Source organism: Carassius gibelio, chromosome B7, assembly GCF_023724105.1.
Source record: "Carassius gibelio isolate Cgi1373 ecotype wild population from Czech Republic chromosome B7, carGib1.2-hapl.c, whole genome shotgun sequence".
Taxonomy (NCBI): domain Eukaryota; kingdom Metazoa; phylum Chordata; class Actinopteri; order Cypriniformes; family Cyprinidae; genus Carassius; species Carassius gibelio.
In genome coordinates this window covers 11770425-11789887 of record NC_068402.1, presented here as the reverse complement: position 1 = coordinate 11789887, position 19463 = coordinate 11770425, and the positions used below count along the sequence as shown (strand labels likewise).

The window sequence follows — 19463 nt, the reverse complement described above, 5'->3', positions numbered from 1 at the left end:
TAGGTTTAATTTATTCGAAACAAACAGATATGTTTTATATGGTAAAATCTAGAAATATCTGAATGATCAATTATGACAACATCTATAAGAAAAAATCTCTTCCATATTAAAACATATGATTCTCAATATACATGATCTGTGCATCAGTAGCCTACTATCATGACTTTATCATGTATAGTACATCATAATTTACTGCAGAAGCAAATTGTACGTAGATCTTGTAAGATTAGAAAGAGTTACATTATTATGCCGTCAAGGTATTTCATCTATACAATGCATTCTTCCATTCAGAAATGTTTACAATTAGACAGGCTCCTTTGTTTCAGAAAATCTTGCAACAGGACAGCTGATCATTAACCAATGTAATACCAAGTAGTAATAACAGTCTATGAAGCTGAGGTCTTTCGTGGATCATCTGGTTTAAACTTATTTTAGAAAGACGGAAGGACAAAGGGTAGGCTGCTTGTGCTGTTCTGATGTACTCATGTCCAGTGTATGTAAAAAAAGCCACTTTGTAAGTATGCTAAATGAATGAATTATAAAGACATGTATTTAGAACAATCAGTATTTTCAAATAGGCCTATGTAAAACATTTTTTTACCTTATACTTATAAAGAAATATATTGTAAACAAGATGCCCAAACGGACACTTTGACCCTTAAGAATTTTATTCTACAATAAATTTAGATTCTGTACACACACAAAGACATCCCAATCTGAAAGAGTGCTTAATAATGTATAGTGACTTCAAAAGATCACAGTCATAATTAGATTTTCATTTAAACAGGTTCAGAAAATGTTTATTAGAACAGTTTAATTATTCACAACATGACATATTAATCCATGACAGCGCTAAACATAGACCCTGCACGAAATGTGTCCACCCTGAGGTATGCCAACAACTGCAGACATAAGACACCTTATAAATTAACTTATTATTCTATATATGTGTGTGTGTTTGCAATTACTAAAACTAAATCAATATTCAACCTTATACATATACATACACAATAACTAATATATATATATATATATAAACTAACCACCCAGGCAATCAACAAGTAAAACAATCTTTAAGGGGTCTTGAAAATACAAAACTACAAGATCCTCCATGTTTAATGTGAACACACAGAAATATACAAATACAGAGAATATAACAAAAACATCTGTTTGTTTCAAATAAATCCCATATGAAGGCAGGTCCACCAGGTTCACTTGTTGATGTCCTGGGCTGTCACATGTTTACCTGCTCATTGCTTAAGGCAGGCCTCTGTGTGTATTTTTTTTATCTGTTGGACCATTTTCCTTGTGGTTCCTTATCTCTTCAAATTCATTCTCCTCTTCCTCTCCTTTTCCCAGCATTTTAAGTGGCCATAGCAGGCCATGATGGGCATGTTCAGGTTTTTGACAACAGGGCCCGTTTTTCTCTTTAGTAAGAAAGTAAAGTAGTGCATTCAGCCAGGCATTGAATGATGCCAGCGGTCGAGTGATTTTATAACAGATGGAAACCATGCGCAAGGTGTGGCACTGCACCTTACTCGTCACTTTCAGTAGTAGGAAAATAGTGCGAGTGACATGGAAGGGGAAGAAGCAAAGAGCAAAGAGGAGAGTGATGGTAATTATGGTCTTGATGGACTTGCGCCGTCTGTTGACATAAGGTGATTGAGCCCCCAAGATGATTGACATGCCCTCTCCCCCAATTCCTGCGACACTTTCACAGCCCGTCCCACTTCTGACTCTTTGAGGAGGAGGAGGTTGAGAGTGCAGCGTCCGAAATATTGTTAACACTACACGTGAGTAGCACCAGGCAATGATGCTGAACGGCACAAAAAAGCCCAAGAAATGAAGCGTGACCCCATAAGGGATGTAATCATGGAATTCTTTATCAATTGCATCATCCCAGCAATTAATGAACATCTCCCTCGAGCCCTTACCTTCACGTGGAAGATTCTGTGTCTTTGCAAAACGGAAAATTGGGCATGTTAGTGCAAAAACGGCAATCCACACCAGAACACAAGTGCCCTTAACTGCTCGTTTGGTCTCCAAGGTGATGGTCTTCATGGGGTGGCAGATGCCTAGGTAGCGGTGCACTGATATGCAAGTGAGGAAGAAGATGCTGCAGTAGAGGTTGAAGTAGAAGAGGAAACGCACTAGACGGCACATGAAGTCTCCAAACACCCAGTCGTCCCGCATGACATAACTGGCCACCAAAAAGGGCAGGGATAAACCATACATGAAGTCTGTTGTGGCTAGGTTCACCATGTAAATCAGGGACGCGTTCCAGTGCCTGGTGTGTCGAAAGGAACGGTAGAGAACCACAAAGTTAAGGGTTATACTGAAGACAAATGTAAAGGAGTAGCAAATGGGCAAGAAGATGTACTTGTAGGACTCATCAATATTGCAGGAGGCAGCAACTGAAGAGTTGTTTGAGGAGGAAAGCTGGGCATCTGCCCCCTTCTCTGTTTCAAAAAAAACAGTAGGCGCACTTGTCGTCATTGTAGGCTAGTTCCTAATCGGATTCTTACGGAGCGTCCTGGTTTCATCCTCCCATTTTTATGCTTCTGAAACCACGTCTTCTCCAACGAACAAGTTTGTTTGAAGATCCAACGATCTCCTCCTTGTGGTCTAGTTTAACATCTATGAGACATACATTGGTGTTAGGATGCACAAAAAAAGTACCAGCTTGCCAAAACCTTTAAAAGCAGCCGTCATCCCACACAAGCCCTCCCCGCATCCCCCTTTCTCTTTCACAATCCCTGATACTGTTTGCGCATAGGTAGGCCTATATATGCTGCTGATTCAGACCCTTTTCACTTCATTAACCCATCAAACAGTAACCACACTTCCCCTCAATGTTCTATTCTATCTTACCCACCCCTCACCCCATTCCTCACACTAGAACTCTCTATCCCATCCCTCTTCCTCGAAACAATTATAAATGATACGTTATTGCCAGCTTTCGAAACTTTCAGCCTTTGTTAAACTACGTCTAGTCTCCCTCTGGCTCCATTTGCACATTAAACATCCTTTGGGATTCTATGGATGTCATGGCTATCCCCACCTCCCGGTAAAGTTAGCGCACAGCTGACTGAGCTCATGGTGAATTGCTTATTGCCTACCACTTCTCAGACATATAAGACACTATGTAAATAAATCAGTGAGTACCTGAAGGTCACTAAATGACATTAAGGTAGTCTGCTTTGGCTGAATAAATAACAAGGTCCTTAGTTGGGGAATCAGACAACACCATAAACAGTGCAAACAACCCTTCACATTACCCACATATTGCAAGAGTTCACTGCTCTGCATAGCTGAAAACTTATTTAATAGTGAGACTAAAAAGACAAGAATATTTATAGACAAGATACACATATAAATTTAGCTGGGTAAGCAAAATATGAGTTTATAAATTGTGAAACATCATTGACATACGCATGGACAGCGAAAAATAGCTATTACATCTGGTAATAAGCAGTTCAAAATCTTTCACTTACCTATTTCGTAGATCAATAAAATCCGTTTTAGAAAAAAAAACTAAGAATCTCAGTACAAATAAAACCAGAGGAACACCTCTATTCCAACACAGTTACAGCAAAGTTGACTATCAAAAAGAGCAAATCGAAGAAGATCTGGATGCAGTGACGGCTTAGTCTTTCAGCCCTGAATATTTCCCTTTCACATCAGTTCCATGAACTATTTTGACCATTCTCTCAATCCAACCCTCCTTGGTCATCTCTTGCTCCATGATCTGTCCCTCCCTCTTTCTTCTTTCCTCTATTAGTGCTGAGCTGGCCTTTTGACAACACAAACTCTGGCTAGGCAAAATACACACAGTAGAATAGAGCAATATTATACCAATTTAACAAAACAGAACACATATACAATCTTACTGAATTCCTTTTTATTCCACAAAATAATATTTAAGTATTTCACAAACAGTGACACAAACAATCCAGTTATGGATATTTAAATCAATGTACGTACACACATATACGTTGTAGCATTTTATGAGCCATGTCTTAACATGTGAGGCTTGGCATAATTGGCTTTGGAACGAAAAAATTAAAGTAATATTGAGCAAAAGAGCATGTCATGAGATACTGTATATTGTCTTTTGCCGCTTTGTTGCTTTATCAGTTAGATCTTGCAACTGTAAGAGTGTAAACTGCAGTTTTAAACCCTCATCTGTGTCTTACAAATGTCAAGAATAATACTGTAAAAGTCTGAAAAAGTCTTTTGAAGTGATGATGGAGTGCTGCAGCTTTTCACAGTGAAGTCAATTAGTTCAGGCAGCTCACGGACAGTCTTGTAAAGGAAGGGTCCCGTCATTTTGTTCTTTAGTGGAAATACTTGTTTTTTTTTGCGCATCAGAGTGATGTCATATCTTGTACCTCCAGCAGCATGGCGTCTTGCTCTGTTCTCAGTTGGTCCCTTGTGAGAAGTCGACCCACCAGCTCTGAACTGAGGTCTACACACATACACAGACTTGCTCAATTATTCACAACAGACATCAGCAATTTAACGCAATATGTAAAAGAATACTTAGGCTTACCATGAATGTCTTTGCTTAGTGAGGTCCTCAGCGCTTTCAACTCCTTCAAGCTGAAATTCTTCAAGTCATTTCTTTCGTAGTGCTTCCTTTCTCTGACAGCCTCACTGGGAGCTATAGTCTGTGATTGGGGTTTAGGAAAGTACAATTACAACTTTGCATTTATACAGAAACATTCAAAAGTTTAGGGATGGTAAGATTTAAAAATGTTTTTGAAAGTATCTTATGCTCACTAAAGCTGTGTTTATTTGATAATAAACAGTAAAAACTGTATTATGTTTGTATTATATTTGTACTTATTGTAAAATGTGTTTTATTCCTGTGATGGCAAAGCTGAATTTTCAGCTGCCATTAGTGTCACATGAACCTTCAGAATTCTGTGCTGATTTGGTGCACAAAAAACCTTATTATTATTACCAATGCTGAAAACCCTTGTGCCGCTTAATATTGTTGTGGAAACTGTGATTATTATTTTTTTCTGGATTCTTTGCTGAACATAATTTTCAAAAGAACAGCATTTATTTAAAAATGATTTTTTTTTATATATATAAATGTAAAAGTCTTTACTGTCAGCTTTGATAAAATTAATGCATCCTTGCTCAATAAAAGTATTAATTTCTTTAAAAATAAATCTTACTGACCCCAAATATTTGAATGGTAGTGTAATGAACATGGCATCTACACACCTAATAGAAAATAATGCCTAACTATTTGAATAAGTGTGCTTGAAGTTATGAGTATGTGCTCTTTTCTAACCTGTTTGTGCTCCAATCTCAATTTATGTCTGAGTACACTCAGCGCAGCTCTGACATCATTCTTGAACCCTCTTGATTTGCTTTTCTTAGCCGATGCAGAGCTTGAACTACTTTCTTTCTCTAACCTCTGATTGCTGCCACTCTTACTGGACTGTTTTGCCACCTGAAAAGGTAACAAAGAGCATTAAAAGCAAGTATTAATCATACCAGGTTATCCCATCAATAACAGACATGAACAAAGATGTGTCTTAAATATCACATTGTTTACATTACAGTGTGTTGATTAATTGTGAAAATGTCAATATTGCAATTTATTGTACCTTGTTCTTTGCCTCCATTTCCTCTTCTTCCTCTTCACTTTCACTGTTGTTAATGAAGCAAAGCTGTAGATTCATCTGGCTCTGAAGCCTATAATAATAAAGCACTTTTGCTATAGATTTTATTCAAATTGCGAGGAAGTGAATAGAAAAGTAGTTGAGATTTATGAAATCTGCATGACCTTGTTGTCAGGGCAGTCAGGCGACTGTTGCAATCGTCCTCCATGTCCTCATAGGTTTCTCTGTGACTGCTCAGCCCTCTGATTTCTGGCCAGTCTACTGTCAGCCTGTCTAAGTCCTGCAGAAAAACATCCCAGCATAAATTCACTGTGGCTGTTATGGTAGATAAGTAGTCAAGGAGTATAGTAAAAAGAACTGTAGCACTTGCTAATCCAAAACATGAAGTGTCATTTGTTTTTTAATCTTTTACCGTTTAATGCACATTACTATCTTTACTCTCTTTCAGACCTTTTCCCTCTGTCTTCGCTCTTCTTGTTGCTTCTCAAGTTCAGCAATACGGAGACTCAGATCCTCCCAGTGCATGATGGGTAAGCCCAGGTCATCATCAGGGTATCCCTCTTGCCATAATAAGGCTGCCCCCTCTGCATCCTCCTCTGTCTCATCACTCTCTTTTTCATCTCCTCTCTCCCGCTCTTTTTCTTTTTCCCCATCCATTCTCAAGGTCCCTAACAGAATAAGAGGGGGGATCAAGAAGACAATATATTTTAGGTGAAAACAATAAATTTTTTTAATAAATAACAATTCTATAACACCAAATGGTTTTAAAGGAAAGGACGTGATGTGGCATGTAGCCAGGTATGGTGTCCCATACTTGGAATTTGTTCTTTGCATTTAACTCATCCAAGTGCACACACATGCTGCGGCACCCGGGGAGCAGTTTTGGGTTCGGTGCCCTGCTCAAGGGTCTCACCTCAGTCGTGGTATTGAGGGTGGAGAGAGCGCTGGTAACCCCCCCCCCCTCCTCCCCCCACTGACAATCCCTGCCGGACCCTGAGAATCGAACCTGCAACCTTTGGGTTACAAGTCCGACTCGCTAAACATTAGAGATACTAAGACTGCCTTAGTAATTTTTTAATAGAAACTGGCATCATCAGATCTGGACAGACTCACCCATATATGGCAAAATCATTTTAAAATTTACTCCTTAAAATTAATTAGTATCTATGTCTGTTTATAGTACTATAGTACCATAAAGTACTAAAGTACCATTAAGTACTTTTTAATTATAGTATGTAATTATACTATAATGTAGCACTTTTTAATTACTGTCCAGTACCTATTTCCCTTACAAGAATATTATTCATATTATATTATGCATATAGCAATAGTGACTACAGTAATAATTAAATTGTTAACAAATTGTACATTCTTCCTATTCAATTCTATAGGAAGCTGTGGATAATATATTACTCCAAATCCTGTTACCTTTTTAGTATTTATTTATTAAATACTATAGTACTTGTTCTAGTAACTTTTAACAATTCAAAATAGTTCTGAGTTTTAACTGAACAGAATATTTATCCCTGAATATTATAAACTAGTGTGTATTTCAATACAAGTAACATTTTACTAGTAAAGCCGCTTCTCTTGCAACATCTGTGTTTTGTTGGTCTTTCACAGAATATGGACGAAACATCTCAGCATTTTTTATTTCCTAGAAACGTTACAACATCCAGAACATGAGGTGCCATCTACCGTATTAACACAGAAACTGCATTGTCCCAAAATATCATTAAAAATACTAATTTGGAAATTAGGTTTAAATCATAAACAGGAATATATTTACATATTTTACGTAATTTATACATTCCAGTTATTAAAAGGCTTTTTTAATGTAGCCGTGTGCTTTCACGTTTGGCCACGTATTGCCCTGAAACAATGCATCCTAAAACTTCTGTGTTGCTTAGTTTTTAGAGGTATACTTACTTTTTTGGTGGAATGTGTTTGTAAATTATGCCTTGCTCTCCAACAAGTCAAAAAACATAAATTTCCATAGTTTTCTTGGACTTTAAATCTTGTTTTCCTCAGCGCTGTCCCGTTACGCGCCCTCCTCGTCTTCGTTTTCCTTTTCACTCTTTTTCATCCATCGAGATAAATTTTCTTCCTATTTTACCCCTTCTTACACTTCGTTCTTAAGAGGGTTATATCTATTGATGTTCACCTGTTTAGTCAATACAACATTTTTGCTACTTAAATATTTCTCAACGCAGAGGGCCAAAACTAGAGGAATTTGGCGACGTTTTGTTATGAGCAGAGAACGTGAAGGGAGGAGAAAACGAGCGAAGAGTCATAAATGTAACTGCTTCAGGTGTCCAATTTCAAAATTTGCAGACATTACAAAAAATTAGATAATGCATCCTTAAAATCCCAGCAGACTGTAGTCTATAACTCCTAATAGATAGCTGTACAAAACAAGTTTTGTTTCTAAGATGAAAAGTAAACCGTTTGTGTTTAGGTGTCAAATGTCAGCAAGTCTAAACATGCCTAATTTATGAAGGCAAAATTGTAACCATCAGTGAACTGCTGAGTTCAGATTATGTTTACAGAACATTAAGATAAACCCTCGGATGATGATAAAACATCCTTTAAAACTTCATAATTCAAGGAAAATACATTTTAAATGCATAAAAACCGATTAGACGTGGATGTTTTTGTATTTCCTAATCTCAAATGGTTTATTGAGGCGAGTTAAAGGTGGTTGGGATAGATGTGGATAGTGTTTTTGTATAAATAGACAGTCGATGAGCTCTTAATATAAACGAACGAAGTGCATAAAGTTTGTTTCAAACTCTTCATGACGTTGCACTCGGCACTTCAGTCACTCTACTTCCGCTTCCTCTAAAGTCAGCTGATTTAATCGGGTGACTGTTGACACCGATCGCACCGAGGCTAGAACATTTAAACAAAAGTAACTTTTAAAGTTGAAATGACTGTTGCATAAAGTTTATTTTATTTGAAACGGTCCTCTGGCATCTCTCCGAGTAACTGAAATCTGATAAACTTCTATTATAGAATGGCTTCTTTGCTTTTCTGCGGTCCTAAACTGGCAGCATGTGGACTGGTCCTGAGCATTTGGGGTGTCATTATGCTGGTAAGTTAAGTTAATTCTCTATTTTGTCACTATTCTTGTGTTTTCTATGCTGAAAGGTCTCTAAAATACGTTAAGCACATCTTAATTTTGGGGGGGGGGGACTGTAGTAAATTGCCTTCACACATAATTTCAACAACAATACAGGGTTCTTGTTGTCCTGGGAAACTTAGAAATGTCAGGGAATCATAAAAGCTTGATTCACAAGCCTGTTAAAGTGATGGGAATTTCAATAAATATTTATTTAGCTAGAAATTGCTCTTTATGAGGGTTATAATTATAAAAATATTGATATTGAAAATCCTTACCAATTCACTACAAACTACTTGAAAAATCAAGTAGTAAAATTTAAACATAAAGGTGTGGGGGCGCTAAATATGAAAACTAGCAGACCGTTCCAGTGAAGGGAGAAATACGGCCCTATATGATTATCAAAATGTCTTATTCCTCTTAGGCAATGCTGGGGATTTTTTTCACCACACATTCAGCTGTGCTCATAGAGGATGTTCCTTTCAAAGATACAGACATGGAGGACGGGTGGGTTCCTTTTGCTGTTTACTCATTTAATCACACTGGAAAACAAGTCTGTCTAGCATGGGGAATGACACATTCTCAAGACTTTATGATAGAAGCTCTGACAGTCCAAAATGTAGTCTTGTCAAAGGGATTTTGGCTCTTTTTTCTTACACTCTTTTTTCTCATTTCAGGCCAAATGCACTGCAAAACATCTATGGTTTGTACAACCAAGTTGGATACAATTGCTTCATCGCAGCAGCAATCTACGTTGGCATTGGAATCCTGTCATTTTGTCAAGTTCGCCTGAACAAGCGCAAGGAATATCTGGTGCATTAATACCACCTAGTTACTGGAGTATTACTCTACCTCTAAATTCCTTAGTTGTCCTTGTATTTACTAATGCTGCATTTGCCTTAAAAATGAAGCCTTAAATGAGTGTAGATATTTAAGTTTGAATGATGATCTATTTTACTGTGCTTTTCTTTATCGCCTTTCTATCTTGAAGCCTATCATAAAATTATCATGTGTGCGCTTATTCATTATGATTATGTGGTACCTCCCCAATTTGACTTTTATAGTCCTCTTTTGATCAGTAGACCAACCAGACATAAATAAAATATTTAATTGTGATTTTATTTATACTTAAACACCTATCATATATTAATTCTGTTTAAGTAAATGTTGATTGGAATTTTACATGGTCACAATGGTTCTGTTGTTGCAATAAATGACTCAAGATTTTGCCGAAGTATGTATGTCACTATAGGAGTAAATAAGTGTAGACCTTGTCTCTCAGTCAACATGGGTTTAAAATTTTAGATGAATAACTGGAAACTGGAAACAAATACTCTCATGCTTAAGTACTGAAGGTTAAATGGGATTAAAAAATTCAATACAAATAATGAAAAACATTTTATTTGCTATGGAAAGTATCTGTACAATGCATGTTTTTAAAACAGCTATAGGAAAAGTTTTGTAATGCATGATTCACTGTCCTCATCTGGAAGAAGGCTATATATGAAGTCTGTCTCAAGGCTGATGACGTGTATGAAACTACAGCAGTGAGTAAAAATCCACAGAACTCAGTTCAGCACCACTCAAACAGTGGCTTCTGACAAAGGTTTTTTTTTTTTTTAAATTAAAAAAAAAAAATACTGCTCATGAAAAGGAAGGTAGAAAACATAAAACTACTTAATTATTTAAAAAGTGTTACAAACTAAACAAATTACATAATTATGTCACAGTATTTCTGCCATCATTCCTGAGAAAGGCATAGGTCTCAGTTATAGCTAGGAAAGGCACAAAAAAAAGACTTTGAGTGTAATCTGAATGTGTGCTAACTTTAAGATTTAGCTCAGGAAAATTCTCCCAGATGCATATACACATAAATTTGGACTGAGTGTTTTCTTTAAATGGTGATGCTATTTTCCATGCGGCTTGGGCACAGATAGAGGTACTGCAGTTCCAGTCCCTCATTCTGAGCTATTATCTGCTCCTCCAGTTCTTTCAGCTCCTTTCTGAATTTATCAATCACCCTCAAAGCAGCAGGCTCAGTAAAGTACTGTTCCACATACTGGCCCATTGGAATCTGAAGAAAAGAGAGGAAACAACTGTTAAAGTCATCACTGTGATAATCTGTCAAAGGCTAATTAATTTTAATGGAAGGAAATTTACTTTGGATGGATATAGTCCCATGTTACTTAGAAATATGAATTATATTGTACTTGTACGAGCATAAATAATAAAATAAAGGCACAGTTGTGACGGCCTGTGCTGTTGACTCACCGCATCCGGCTGCGCTCTGCCCAAATGCCATGTGATGGCCATCTGCACACAGGACTGGCTGATATCAGGGAGGGTGTCCATGATCATGCCCATGGTGACAGCATCCTTGTCTTTTGGTGGAGGGTGCCGCATGGTGCAGGGTGTGTTGGGAACCCATGCACACCAATCAAACTACAGTACAGAGAGGGAGACCAAATTGATAATGCCTTGTAAACTGATTTTTAGGTAACACACTTAATGTCTGGTAACCTGCATTCAGTATAATGAGAAATCATTTAAATTTGATCAAATGTGATGTGTTAGTTACCTGTCCATTGTTGGTGGCTGCATGTTGTGCTGTGCTGGTAAAGATCGCCACGCTTAACAGTGTGATGAGTTCTTCTTTTGTCTTCAGCTCACTGGCTAGGCCTGACATGCAAGAAACGTGAATAGTTACTTGTAAGATTAAATTTCAAGTGCCATTTATTTTGCTTATTCTCATTATTTTTCTCTCTCTCTGTATTCAGTTCCTTCACACAAAAGCACAAGGCAAACAGCTCATGTAGTTCATTGTGATGAGACATGTTTCTTCCCCTAGTGACCACAAGGGGTCACTGTATTATAAGTCTTTATGTGCTTTATTACTTCTTTTCCTGTTTAATTTAGACTAAATGGTTCATCTGACATGCAGCATGTGTATCTATCCCACTGATGTCTTTTGACCATTTTTAAAATGCAATATATCGGTGACATGTATTTGTGTATTGTATTGGATGATTTTTATTAGCGTCCAAAATGTTAGGGTTGGCAAGATTGATACAATTATTTTTGGAAAAAAGTCCCCAGTGTTCACCAAAATAGTCTCTTGTGGAAACCAAGATACATTTTTCAGGATTCTTTATAATAAAACGTAAAAACTACACCATTCATTTGAAACAGAAATCATTGTAACATTATAAATGTCTTTACTGTCTTTTTTTGCTCGATTTAGTGCATCCTTCAAAATAAAAGTATTAATTTCTTTTAAAAACAAGGTACTGACAACAACCTTTCAAACTGTAGAGTATATGTTAAGCCTAAAAAAAATACACTTCCCAGGGTTCTTGATCCACTACAGGACATTTATGGGTCCCGTGATGCAGTCATGTAGGCCATTCATTTCTTACCAAAATGAGGCACATCCACAAAGCCCTCCACAGCCACATCATGAATCCACGCCTGAAGTTCTGAGTCCTGTTCAACTTCACTATCACTCTTGTAGTACAGGGAAACTATTCCTGAAACAAAACTGAGAGAGAAAGAGAAAGAGAAAAATAGTGTTTAAGGAAATAGGCCTGATGTGAGTTTTCACATGCAAATGTCAAAAAGAATTATATCTATTGCACATCTACAAGCATAAGAATTAAATCTGAATAAAGAAGTCCTATTTAAATACATTACTTTTGAATTACATTCCACAGCATCATGGAATGGTCCCTGTAGAAATAGTCTCTCAGTTTAGTAACTCCTCTGTCCAAGAAGTCCAGTTTGGGCTGGAGCGAGCGATAGGTTAATACTTTATATTCCCTCTGGGCCAGAATCAACAGTCCCTGTCCACCTGTTGATACCACCTGAAAAACAATTTTTTTTGAAATGTATGACCTACTTAGTGAATTAAAAATACACTACAGTTACGTTGTGGTTGGCTGGTTTTAGTGGGTGATAAGATACAAGACCACTAAACATCCAGTGATCAAAGCTCAAGGTGCTAAAAAGATTATATATATATATTTTTTAGTATTTGTTTACTCACCTTTTTGAAGATGCCATCCATTGAGAGGAGCTGTGTTCTTCCACGACAATTAATCTCAAGTGTATACCTTAGGTGTGGAGCCAAGAGCTGCAATAAGAGAAAAAGTAAAGAAGATCCTTAGCATACAATACATCTAATTTAACTAATGAGAGATTTTGAAATAACTGTGATTATCTAACTACACATGCAAATGTATCTTTCCTAAAAAGCATTCCTATAGACTTCCTCTAACCTTATATATAGGGTGAACAGCTGGCAGCTGACGGAGTGTGGCCACACAGATCACTTCTACCATCAAGTGTGTCCGAAGCAGATGTGATAACAACTGAAAGACCTGGAACTCAGCGTGACGAACCCACATCTTAGCCAACAACCAGGCCAGAGGTGGGTCGCTAGGTAGAAATATGGGTGTGTCCTTATCAGGTTTCTGTTCAAGCTGAAAGGAAGGGAGAAGAACAATCAGCAGAATTCATGTTTACATGTTTTTTATCTTTTTTTTTTCAAAACAGATTTTCAAGTGATGGAGGTATGAATACATTGAGGAAAATTCTGCTTTATATTCGTCCCAGATCATTATGATAATAAATGCGAGTCAGCAGGTTTTACCTGTATGGCGATGGGAATGAGACCTTTCTCAGGATGCTCATACAGTAAGCAAATAGGGGCAGCTATGTGCTGTGTCTTGTCCCGGATTACATTGGCAGGAATCCCATCCATTATCCCATGATCAACCAGAAATATATTTCCTTTCTTTAGCAGGAGAGACAAAGAAACGTAAATATTAGATCTACTGTTCCAAGAAACCATTGTGTTTATGAAAATAAGCACTAAACTCTCACTTTGAGTTCCTCCTTCAGCGTGGTTGTAGGTATCAGAGAAGACTGCACCATGTCTCCAGTGACAGGGAAGTTTGAGGGCAGCTCTTTGCACCTGGTAATCATACGTGGGTTTGAGCCATTGAGGAACTGGTAACCAAAGAACCAGTCTTCTTTCCAGTGGTTCATGGTGTATTCTATTCAGAATATTGATCACAAAGTCATTTTATTAAATTTAATAACATTTAGAAACATTTGTAAGTAGGTTGATTCTGCAATGATTATTTTAAATCAAGCCAATAAACAAAAATCAATCAACGAACAGCTAAAACAGGTTTAAATATTTCACTGCGTCACTGCAACTCTAACCCCTGGGTTACGTTCTCATTTGCATATTTATGAGGTAAGTAACGTCGAACAAAAATAGCGCCTGATAGAGAGCTACCTCCAGCTGTTTTTATAACTGCTCACCTGTATGCCCTTCATGGTAATTTTAAATATGTTTATTTTACATTAAACAACGAACAACACAGTCTCCTTTTTACTCCAGATAACGTGTTGCTCATTTTTCTCTCAGACACTAAAACAGCATGTAAAGTTCATGAGACTCACGAGTAGGTAAGTGCTTTTTAATGAATTATTGGTTTTTGTTGTCCAAGAGTTTCTCCAAGAGAGGGCGTAAATGTAAAATTGTGACATGACATACATGACTCCTACACATAGCTGCGTTACATAAACATGTTACAGAATGACATTTTCTAGGAAGAGAGCTTTCTAAGAAATGAAGTGATTTGCATGGAATGCATATTTTGTGGTAACTAAGCTAGGCATTTAGCTAAACAAGTGAAGATTTAGCGATTGTTACCAGCTATAGGACTTCTTAGCTTCCAGAAGATCCTTTTGAAGTCGTCGAGGTCGTCCCAGGACTTCCCGAACTTGATTGCCAGCTTTTTCAGAGAGAGCTCCAAAAGCCTGAGAAGCCAAACAGTGTACAAATTAATTGAGTTATTAGATGAATGTAATAGTAATTAAATGATGCATAGACAGGGGAACACATCAGCTTATGCATCTTTAAATATCAAGTCACTCTAATATAACAATACTTGCACTGCAAAACCCCATAGAGCATTTTACTCACGCATAGTGAAGGGATCCCACAAAGTCACTGCGCTTCTCGTTGTCAAAGCGAGCGTCCTGGGGCAGATCAGCCTCTGTCTTGGCATCAATGCATTTTGGAATGCCTGGGGCCCATGCAAGCCATCTGATAGGTGAGACACAGAGTTCAACAAGGATTTAGTACATTCTTTACAAAGATAGCAATGTAATGATAAGTTCAGTGTATGGAGTTGCCTTGAAGACCTGTATATTTTTTGCCTCTCCTGAAGCTCTGCGTTTCTGTGAGATATTTCCAGTGGCAAAGTGTCATCGTTGACCTTTTTGGCTATGAGAGAAAAGGAACCGGAGTTGAGGATTTAATCATGTGGATTCATTTTGAACTCAGATTGGTCTTAGTTGTTATTGCATTTGCAGTTCAACATAACTGACCTGTGCCTTCTCTCAGCTCTACCACCACTTTGTCTCCCACTAGCCAACGGTAACAGGGAAAAGTATAGCTGCATCTTTGTCCAGGTACACTGACTTTGACATAACGGCAGAACCAGTTATCCTCCACCCAGTACTTCTGCTTCTCCAGGCGCACCAGTATCAGGGGACCCAAACCAGCAGTGCTTTTAACTGTGTAATCATCCACCTATAAAATGATTGGAATATATCAATATAAGAGAGGTTTAAATTCATTATTATTAGTCAGTATTGCATATTTAGATTATTTCATATTTTGTACATTTAGATTACATTTCGCCATCATTTAATTAAATAATTTAATAACACCTTTAAATATTTAACAAATCTCAAAATGAGTTTTTAATATTGTGCATTATAACATGATGTCTAAATTCACTTGTATCATCTAAAATGTTTGTTTATAGTTGTTAGTGTTTTATCTGAATTTTTTAGACAATAGTTCAAAATAATTAAGTCATTTATCAGTTATTGGCTATTATTTAAAAATATACACCATTATTTTTCTGAACATTATTGGTCAAAATTTTAATATTGGTGTGTGTGTGTGTGTGTTTTACTACTACTCTACTTTTTAAGAGAGATTCTTTTTTCTTTTTTGAAAATGTGATTATTTTCATAGCATTATTATCCATTGTCACATTTAAATAAAATAAAAAGATCTCCACTGCTCTAGAGAGAAAAGAGGAAATAATAGTTATGTTTGCTCACCGCTCCTCTGCGAAAGTCTAGGCCTGGATTGTCCAGCACAGTTTTCTCACTCTCTCCTTTCTCTCCAACCAGAGTCACGTATATATAGTTATTGGTTCCTGAATATTCGGAGGTCCCGGTGGCCACTGTCACTTTGTACTCCATCTGCACACATACATATACAATTGTATGTAACTGTAGTTTATTGTCTTCAGAGAAATGTACAGTATATATATATATATATAAGCTCTCACTGGCCACTTTATTACTGTAGGTACACCTGTTCAATTGCTTGGTTACACAAATTGCTAATCGGTCAATCACATGGCAGCAACTCAATGGATTTAGGCATCTAGATGTGGTGAAGAAGACTTGAAAACCAGACCGAAACTTCAAACCGAGCATCAGAATGGGGAAGGAAGGGGATTTAAGTGACTTTGAATGTCGAATGCCAGACGGGCTGTTCTGAGTATTTCAAAAACTGCTGATCTACTGGGATTTTTACACACAGACATCTCTAGGGTTTACAGAGAACAGTCCCAAAAAAGAGAAAATAACCACTAAGTGGCAGTTGTGTGGACAAAAATGCCTTGTTGATGTCAGAGGTCAGAGGAGATTGGGCAGACTAGCTAGAGATGATAGAAAGGCAACAGTATTTCAAATAACCACTCATTACAACCAAGGCATCCAGAATACCATCTCTGAGCGCACAACACGTTGAACCCTGAAGCAGATGGGCTACAGCAGGAGAAGACCACACCTGTTGCCGGTCCTGTCAGCTAAGAACAGGAAACGGAGGCAACAATTTGCACAGGCTCACCAAAATTGGACAATAGAAGATTGGAAAAGTGTTGCCTGTTCTGATGAATCTTGATTTCTGTTGCGACATTCAGATGGTAGGGTCAGAATTTGGTGTGAAGAACATGAAAGCATGGATCCATCCTGCCTTGTCTCAACGGTTCAGACTGGGGGTGGTGTAATGGTGTGGGGGACACTTGGCATGCTTTGGGCCTCTTAGTACCAACTGAGAATTATTTAAACGCCACAGCCTACCTGAGTATTGTTGCTGACCATGTCCATCCCTTTATGACTACAGTGTACCCATTTTCTGATGGCTACTTCCAGCAGGAAAATGCAGCATGTCACAAAGCTCAAATCATCTCAGACTTATTTCTTGAACATGACAATGAGTTCACTACTCAAGCGGCCTCCAGTCACCAAATCTCAGTCAAATAGAGCAGCTTTGGGATGTGGTGGAACAGGAGATCCACATCATGAATATGCTATTTAAACCATCTAATAGAGTGTTATAGCACATGTTAATCTGTTGCCTCAAAGTATTGTGCAATCAATTTCTGTCTGCACTGGATGATTACAAAAGAAAGCAATGTATGGTGGAAGTGAAAGTGGAAAAAAAGTGAGTGCTTGAAGAGGATTTCTTGCATAAGAATGATCTCCCTTGAGCTTTATCCCCTGTTTTCACAGAATAATAGGTAAACAATAACACGAAACCAAGACACACCTACAGTCAGATCAGCATATGGTCTTGAATAGAACAAAACCCCTCAATGTATTATGAGACAGAAAAGATTCAAATGCAGGTAGACACTTCAGCGTAATTTGATCTAGTGAGCTTCCCTGTTGTTATAATAGAACACAAGTCAAACTGAAAAGAAAGAGTCCATTGTGCATGCGGTATTTACAGTAGGAAAAAAATATGACAGTAAAGTATTAATAATAAGGAACAGAAGGGAACATTTTTAGAATAAGATTTATTTGTTAGTTATGCATTATGAATGTTTTTTTTACAGCATTTATTAATCTAGGTAAATATTAATTTAAGATATGCTATTGTTCAGTGTTAATTAATGTGTTTATACAACTTAAAACTTTTTTAGTATTTGATAAAGAGTTTCATTAGTTGTTGCTGTTGTAGTAGCTTTTCTCACGCTTTTCTAGTTCAAGTTTATCAAGTTTGGTCATCTTTCACCAACAGCCACGCATCTAGAAAAACTTTTATCAGATTGGTTTCACCAAGATATTTTAAGAGCAAGCTCGTTTCTCTGTCCATTACACTGGCTAATAAAACTGCACTCTGTACAGGTGCATAAAATGTTTTGCATATATAGCACACAGACACACATACATAGCCTAAAAGCATAGAAACAACTTCATTTTATGGCCATCAGGAAATATGACTTGAAGGTCTTAAATTAGCTTAAAGCAGACTAGTTATTCCAATTGACAGAGGTTCACAGATTACTTACCAGTGAGGCAACCTGTGAAGAAACACTCATATATTTAACTTAAATCAACAGAAAGCATTAGAAACCCATTGGAATTGCTTAAATGTGTTCAAATAAATTGACAGAAATCTGAAAAATAATTTACCTTTTTTTTTTTGAGAATGGTGTGGTGGTAAAAATCAGCTTTTTGTGTTGCTCCTCTGCTGTAGTTTCTCTTGCTTTTTTCTCAACCAACTACTTTCCTTCTTTCATTTAAGCCTGTTGCAAACCCCTTTGTACACATCAACTGACTTTTCACTGACCTTCCAGTTTCACTGACTGAATCAGGCAGATATTTGCTTTGAAATGTTCTGTCTCTACTGGTCTCCTCCCTCATACCTCCTGTCCAGTCCTTCCCCCTCTCCCACCCCTTTAGCCTTTTCTGTCACAGTCCTCTATGGACTGATATTTTAACCTCTTCGTTTGTTTATTCATTTTTTCTTTGCTATTAACTTCAAGGAAGTGGTTAGTACTAGCTCATAGAAAAACCACAAGGTTAAACAATATTTTTTTGTACTGAACTTGTGAAACCTCCCTGAAGTCTATGTGAAACGTTCACATGAACTGTCTGAGACAGCACAATCATATTTCAGCTAGACTTCTAGCAACACTTCAGTTAGGAAGTCAAAGTGTTAAAGCTTGTCACTGCAAAGAATTTATTTGTAAAGAATGCTGTTCTGTTCAGAATTACAAGCAATATTTTACTTTTTTACAGTGTTCTGGCAAATGCCAAGACATTTCATTTTTTTCTGGTGGTTTATTTCACATTATCATCTCAATTTTTGGTCCTGAATATCTTTTATTACCAGACGTTTCAGGGTTTTACAAAACATATAAACTTAAAATGTCATTAAAACATACAGAGTGCAAAAAAAAAAAAACATTTAAAAACTTTCAGGTTGAGCATGTGTGCATTTAGTCTTGGCAGAAGGCTTAAATATATGCAAAACGTATTTGGTGTTGAGGAAGTACATGACGGACATGATGTGGTGCAGTGTAAGCACGTCCCTTTTTCTGATAGTTGTCCTCGGATACGTTTTATGGCACTGCTGTTCAAAAGTGTGGGATTAAACATCAGTATAATGTTACAAAAGATTTCCATTTCAAGGTGTTCATGGCTACTTGATAATTACAGACAAGTGTGTTGGAGCAGGGTTGGAACTGAAGTCTGCAGGATGATAGGTCTCCAGGATCAGGGTTGGAGATTCCTGCTCTATGTGTACATTTAACCTCATGAAGTACATAGTTTCTTACAGCAAACATATCTTGAAAAATTAACCACATTCAAGA

General features: G+C 37.2%; 4 protein-coding genes across 5 annotated transcripts; 1 reads left to right on the top strand and 3 right to left on the bottom strand.

Moving 5' to 3' along the window:
- Nucleotides 1-663: 663 nt before the first annotated feature.
- On the bottom strand, nucleotides 664-3747 carry si:dkey-6n21.13 (P2Y purinoceptor 3). Its single transcript, XM_052559990.1, has 2 exons — nucleotides 3495-3747; nucleotides 664-2637 (listed from the first exon to the last, which is right to left on the bottom strand). The coding sequence occupies exon 2, from the start codon at nucleotides 2494-2496 to the stop codon at nucleotides 1258-1260; it is 1239 nt and encodes a 412-aa protein (XP_052415950.1). The 5' UTR covers nucleotides 2497-2637; nucleotides 3495-3747; the 3' UTR covers nucleotides 664-1257.
- A 139-nt stretch (nucleotides 3748-3886) lies between these two features.
- si:dkey-6n21.12 (schwannomin-interacting protein 1) lies at nucleotides 3887-7917 on the bottom strand. The gene is made up of 7 exons (XM_052559992.1): nucleotides 7569-7917; nucleotides 6090-6307; nucleotides 5804-5919; nucleotides 5625-5712; nucleotides 5306-5467; nucleotides 4553-4670; nucleotides 3887-4468 (listed from the first exon to the last, which is right to left on the bottom strand). Exons 2-7 carry the CDS (start codon nucleotides 6294-6296, stop codon nucleotides 4368-4370), a joined length of 792 nt encoding a protein of 263 aa, XP_052415952.1. The 5' UTR covers nucleotides 6297-6307; nucleotides 7569-7917; the 3' UTR covers nucleotides 3887-4367.
- A 530-nt stretch (nucleotides 7918-8447) lies between these two features.
- Nucleotides 8448-9994, top strand: rnaseka (ribonuclease, RNase K a). 2 transcript variants are annotated; one of them, XM_052559997.1, is made up of 4 exons: nucleotides 8448-8550; nucleotides 8655-8733; nucleotides 9185-9267; nucleotides 9438-9994. In XM_052559997.1, exons 2-4 carry the CDS (start codon nucleotides 8656-8658, stop codon nucleotides 9580-9582), a joined length of 306 nt encoding a protein of 101 aa, XP_052415957.1. In that variant the 5' UTR covers nucleotides 8448-8550; nucleotide 8655; the 3' UTR covers nucleotides 9583-9994. The 2 variants fall into 2 exon arrangements, with proteins under 2 accessions (XP_052415957.1, XP_052415956.1); XM_052559996.1 differs by having other exon boundaries at nucleotides 8477-8733.
- A 140-nt stretch (nucleotides 9995-10134) lies between these two features.
- On the bottom strand, nucleotides 10135-18545 carry alox12 (arachidonate 12-lipoxygenase). The gene is made up of 15 exons (XM_052559988.1): nucleotides 18280-18545; nucleotides 15910-16053; nucleotides 15163-15367; nucleotides 14977-15058; nucleotides 14756-14878; nucleotides 14483-14589; nucleotides 13642-13814; nucleotides 13409-13552; nucleotides 13035-13238; nucleotides 12803-12889; nucleotides 12451-12620; nucleotides 12177-12298; nucleotides 11339-11439; nucleotides 11032-11202; nucleotides 10135-10834 (listed from the first exon to the last, which is right to left on the bottom strand). Exons 2-15 carry the CDS (start codon nucleotides 16051-16053, stop codon nucleotides 10655-10657), a joined length of 2013 nt encoding a protein of 670 aa, XP_052415948.1. The 5' UTR covers nucleotides 18280-18545; the 3' UTR covers nucleotides 10135-10654.
- Between the last annotated feature and the right edge of the window lie 918 nt (nucleotides 18546-19463).